Source organism: Theobroma umbraticum, unplaced genomic scaffold, assembly GCF_002168275.2.
Source record: "Theobroma umbraticum cultivar Fairchild unplaced genomic scaffold, ASM216827v3 scaffold_146.0, whole genome shotgun sequence".
NCBI classification, from domain to species: domain Eukaryota; kingdom Viridiplantae; phylum Streptophyta; class Magnoliopsida; order Malvales; family Malvaceae; genus Theobroma; species Theobroma umbraticum.
Genome location: NW_018397265.1, coordinates 6402607 through 6408606, shown reverse-complemented (window position 1 = coordinate 6408606; position 6000 = coordinate 6402607). Strand labels below are relative to the sequence as shown.

General features: G+C 27.6%; 1 protein-coding gene across 3 annotated transcripts in view; it reads right to left on the bottom strand.

The window, feature by feature from the left end:
- Positions 1-2072, bottom strand: part of ATSYTF (C2 domain-containing protein) — a 10397-nt gene extending 8325 nt beyond the window's left edge. Inside the window, exons 1-3 of one of the 3 annotated variants that reach the window (XR_016351630.1) lie at positions 1485-2071; positions 532-606; positions 335-442 (exon numbers count right to left, since the gene is read on the bottom strand). Coding sequence is in view for 1 of the 3 variants with exons in the window: in XM_021436431.1 (XP_021292106.1) it covers positions 335-442; positions 532-606; positions 1485-1676 (375 nt within the window). In the remaining 2 variants the exon portion in view is untranslated. Of the gene's footprint in view, positions 1-334; positions 443-531; positions 607-1484 lie in introns of those variants that run through there. The other 2 variants (XM_021436431.1, XM_089784579.1) reach the window with 2 other exon arrangements.
- Between the last annotated feature and the right edge of the window lie 3928 nt (positions 2073-6000).

Below are 6000 nucleotides of genomic sequence, written 5' to 3'. Positions count from 1 at the left end.
GGGGGGGGGTTGTGGGGTGCGTGCTCTTCTCTTGGAACCAATGGTTAGTTACAGAACAAGCAGTATCCTCTCCACACCCTCACTCTCCCCACCACACCCCCCCCTTTTCTTCTTTCCAAAGGACTTTAGGAAGTAGGCTAGTTAACAAGGTCCAGCCTTGTAATCTAGAGAAGGATGCTAACAATGATCATTAACATTTGAAAGAATCAATCAAATTAACCATCCTTTTCTCAATATATACAAAATTGACAAACAAATAGCAAAAGAGGGAGAAACATACACAATACAGATCAGTATACTAAAAATCAATGAAAATGGACTACAGAATTCTCACCTCAACAATCGACTGGAACCTTAACGAAAGCTTTGGATTCATGAAGTTGGACCAAATCTCCATTAAAAGCTTGTTTAGCCACTCACAGTGCTCCAATGGTGTTATTGGCTGTTTAAATATGCCACGTCATTGAACAGGATTAACCAGATAAAACTCACTTTTTATAAGAAGTAGAAAACTAAGTAAAGAGTAGATACCGAGGTACTTAGTATGACTCGCTTCCACTTTTTATTCAAGTCTTCAACAACCATTCGGTGTTGATAATTACCATACTGCAGATGGAAGAGAAATATCTTATGTCACCATCATAAGATTTCAAATATCGATTGCCATAACACCCTGAGCAGATTGGGGAGGGGGAATAATGAATCCGTACATATAAAGTTATTTCTTTTTTTCAAATATTAGAAAATAGTTTTCTAAAGAAAAAATTAGCTCCTGGTATCAAACTAAAATCCAAAGTCAAGAAAAGAAAAAAAATATAACAGGAATGAGCAACAATCACAATTAAAGGGCTTACGTTTCAACTTTTGAGTAGCCCACAATTGAAAACCTAACAACTTAGGACTCCTTCCAAGAAAAGAAATGAAAAGGCAAAGGTTTGGGACTTTCCTGATGAAGAAGGCAAACAGCAAATTGGACTAACATATAGTCACTCTAAATCTGGTCAATGCTTCTTCCTAGCTAGCTGAATCTCCAAAAACCTATTATAGCTGTAAATCTAGTAACAGGCTGAGGACCACATCCGTTGCTAGATCAATCCCCTACTAAAAGAAGGATAAGCATGCAATAGAATCACAATACAATTTCTAGAACACAGAAAATTTACTTGCCAATGAAAACCCCAGCAGGCCATATGACGGTGGGAAAACAAAAATTACAAAGATGAACTGTTGTTTTTGTCAAAAGTAACAGAGATTAAAATCAGTAACTGAACAAGCTTGTGATCAAAAGATAGAGTAAATGAATAAACAGAAAGCAGCAAAATAAATCATATCAACAATCATTTCCTAAACAATCTCCCATAACATCAAAGCTGCCTCATATCCACTAATCATAAAACACATCAAAAAGGAAAAACTCAAGTAAAAAATATTAATCAACAAAAAAAAAAGAAAGAAAAAGAAATAGCAATGAGAAAAGAAATTGCCTGGATAGTTGCCCAAACGGCAAGAACAAGAGGAACCCAATTGGACAGAGAGAAGAACCATTTCTCTATAGCCCAGAAGATCAAAATCACAGGGATCAACAAAAAAAGATAAGGCTTCTCCACTATGATGTTGTTCAAAAAGTCCACAACTTCATCAACATTCATCAAAGCTCTCTTTTTCCTTCCACCCATTTCAGTTAACACCAAAGAGAATAACAATCTTCAATCCTTCTCCCCCCAACGAAAAACCTTTTTACTTTCCTTTTAGTCTCAAACCCAGAAAGAGTCCATACTTTTCAACATTTTCCCACCACAAGAAACAAACTTTGAAAATTCCCCATGAAACGAATCAAAATTCTAAAGGAACAAAAGACAAAGAATCATGAGGAAGAATATTCAGTTGTCTTAATCATAATCATAAGGAAAGTTTAAACCCCATACAAATAAAGGAAGCCAAAGAAACCCATCCAAAGACACCCATCTGCCTTTCCATTTTCCTGTGAAACAGTTAAGAAGGAGAGAGAGAAGTCTAAGTCAGTCTAAAAGGCAGAGATGTTGTAAACTGTAACTAATATCGTTGAGAACAAGAAAAGAATAGCTAGGGACCGGTTTAGTCGTACAATTTCTAATACGCGGATTATTCCTTTTGTTAATATGTAAAACCAACGGTTACTATTCATTTGATGGGACCTACCAAATGATTGTCATGCAAAATAAGCCGCTAGATTAACAGAAATGCCTATCGTTGACTTGGAATTAAGAAGAGAAAAAACTAGATGATTAGAAAAGGTACGGGATTTATCTTGATCATTAACTACCAATAGATGCAGTGGACCCCAAAAGAAAATGTGTGGGGTCACTCGCGTCCTCCTGCGTTTGTCAAAACCGGTTTGCTATAATCTTCAAAACGAGGAAACGGCGTTTGCGCATTAATTCTGAATTATTTAAAATTTAAATAAAATTTTTTTTATTACATTTAATTAAAATTTTATAAATCAAATACTCTTATATCTTAATATTTATTAATATAATATAATAATATAATAAAATAATATTTTTATATTTCATGTCAACCTCACCTAATACCATATGGACAGAGGCGGAGGGGTGGGGGGCTAATGGCCTCGCCCCTCAATAATTTTAAATATCTTATAATTTAGTTTTATTTTTTAGAAGTTTTATAATTTTATCTTCATAAAAGTTTTAAATTTTTTTAATATATTTTTATTTTTAAAAATTTGATACTTTTTTATTTAATGAAATGTCTCATAATAATTAATTAATAACTAATTTTAATAAATTTAAAACTAAAATAAAATTTATTGTAATAAAATTATTTTCAAACCTCACTTCTTCAAAAACTAACAACCAATCTGTCTAATTCTCTTTTCTTTTTATTAAATAAAAACAAAAAGTTTTTTTTTTTTTACATCTTTGTTTGATATTGAAAGTATTTGCAATCTTGAAGATAAATATTACGTTGATAATTTTACTGAGCATGATAAAATAAATCTAAACTATCAATTAGATTTATTCAAATTTGGTATTTTTTGTTTTAAAAAATATGTCTATACTTTCTAAATTATGTGTAAGTGTTGAAAAAGATAAAAATATCAAAAGTTTACTATATTATTAACAAATTAATTCAACTTGTTTTGATTCTTTTAGTTTCCATTACAACATCAGAATGTGCATTCTTTGCTATGAAAATTGTTAAGAACATGACTCAAAATAGAATGTCAAATTATTTTCTTATAAATTTGTTGATTATTATCATTAAAAAAAATCATTGAAGACTTTGATAGTAATTCAGTGGCAAATGTTTTAAACTCTATTAAAAATCGTAGAAACTTAATTAAAAATATCCAACCTTAGCATATAAGAGGTATTAAAAAATATTTTTATTTTATACTTAACAAGCAGTTAGAGTTATATATATAATTTTTACATAAATTTTTTCCATCTAAATTACTATATATTTTTTTAAAACATTTCGCTTTTAATATAACTATTTTATAAACATTGTCTTCATTTCTCTAAACACAAAATATTGGCTCCACCACTACATAAAAATAGCAAATAATAGTTTAACTAATAATAGTAATAATTAGTTAACTCTTAACCATAATAACTTATTTAAATTTTCTTAAATACTTTAATTTTTTTAAAAAAATTATATCTTATTATTTTATATTATTAAATAATAATTAGATGAGTAATGATTTAAAAATCTAGATTTCATAAAATTATCAAGGAATTTTGATGTTACTCATAAGAAATGGAAATACATTTATATTATTTTGAGTTGACCTTAATTTAGTTAGTAGTCCTTTATAATGCTAAAATTTTGTAATTATGGTAATAATATATTAAAATTTTGTTGATAATTATATAAATAAAATCATTATATATATTAAAAAAAAGTCAAAATAGTATATTTTTATTCAATTCAACATTGTTTTCATATTTTTTTAAAAAAGGTTTTCATAATTATATTGAATTGATGGTTGAATTATATCTGTATAAATTCGTATCTTGTTGTTGTGTTGTATATAAAATTATCATATTTAGGTTAAATCTATTTAATAAAAAATAAGTTATTTTATATATTTAAACATGTTTATTAGAATATAGTCAAAATTAATCACAAACCAATGAAATTGTAAAAATATCAATGAATTTTTTTAGTCAAATTCAACAATTGATTGGTTTTATTAATATTGTTATTAATTTTTATTTTGAAGGTTTCTTATATTTTACATTAAAAAGGATTTTTTATATTGTTATTCATTCATGTTAATCCAATTCAAACATCATGTTCAAAATAATAAGGAGATAAAAATAATTTCATAATATGTAAAAATAATATAAATTTTAAAATATTTGATTAAATTCATATATTTTGAGACTCTTTAATTTAATATTTCTTTTAATTTATTAAGAAAATATTCTACAGTCACGCGCTTAGTATAAAGTATTCCCCTTAGGATTTTGTCTTGAAATAGAAGAATCTGACCCCACACACGCGGGCAACAACGGGATTTGATTGGTTCCTGTAACTAAATTGGATTCGGCTGTGTCCGTTTTCCACTTTGGAACGGAGAGAGAGCCGGTTGACCGTAGGATAAAACGCCAAGTCAGTTTTATTTTGACGGCCAAGATCATGTCACGTCATTGATAAAACTCAATCCCGAAACACTTCAGTCTTACGTCCGCTTGTTTTTCGCCCTTTTGTCCCCAAACTTCTTTGGTGTTTCTTCAAAAATATCTCCTCAATATTTTTAATTTTATTTTTCCATTTTCGTAGAACTAAATTAAATTTGATTAATCGGTTAATTTGATTTAAATAAAATTTCAGTTGGTTCGATTATTTTTTTCAGCAAGTTTGTTTAATTTGATTAAGAGAATATTTTTAACCGATTTAATTGAATGCATTCATTTAAATATCTCTCTAATTTTATTTTAATTTTTTTAATTATATATTTTTTCAGTTTGTTTCCTCTTGATCTAGTTGAAGAGAAACTTTTCTATAAAAATTGGTGACAGAACTTAGTTCTTGAAACAAATCTTAAAGAGACATATTTTATTTTATTTTATTGTTTTAGAAGGAATGGTGAAAAGCCTATTTTTTATAATATTTTTTATTTAGGAATGATTATAAATTGAGATTATTGAAAATAATTATGATGATTTCTGTCGCCTCAGAGAATTGTTGTTTTTAGATGAACAAAAACATTTGCAGATTTTGATAGTTTTAATAATTTATATTTATATTTTTTTATTTTTTAAATATAAGATATTAATAATTATATAAATAAACATAAATATGATATAATTAATTAAATATATACATGATATGGTATGATTAATATTTTTATTAAATAAATTGAATTCATTTTTATACAACAAGACACAATTAACAATTCATTTAAACACGATTCACCTATTTAAATTTGCATTAACCGAGTCATACACATCAATTAATATAAATCAATACAATAACTTGATTAATCATATGGGACTTAAAAATGTTTAATTCCTTTAAGACTCTTAAGTTGTCTGTCATGTAAACGGGCAAGTTACATTTTTTTTACTCTACTTGAGTCTATTTAATTAAGAAAGTATCCAAACTCTATTAAAACTTGAATAAAATTACAAAATATTATCCAAAACCGAACTCTAATAATACAACACTATTCGCTAATTATCCGAATCTATTAAATGCTCAATTAAATAACTCAAATAATAACTAAAATAACCAAAATTCATATAAAAAATAAATTTATATTTATTAGTTTACCAAAAAAGAAATTGATTAAGATGGTAAAAGTTGTTTTAAAGGTTAGGAACAATCCCATAAATTATAAATTTTTGAAAAATATTAATATTTATATAATCGAGTTTAGGTTTAGGTAGGAGTGTGCGGCAGTCGGTTAGGACAGCCCAATTGTTTTTTCAACCGTCGGTTGTTCCGATTGACCTCGTCGGCTAATCGGGCCGGTTGTCAAGGGGGACT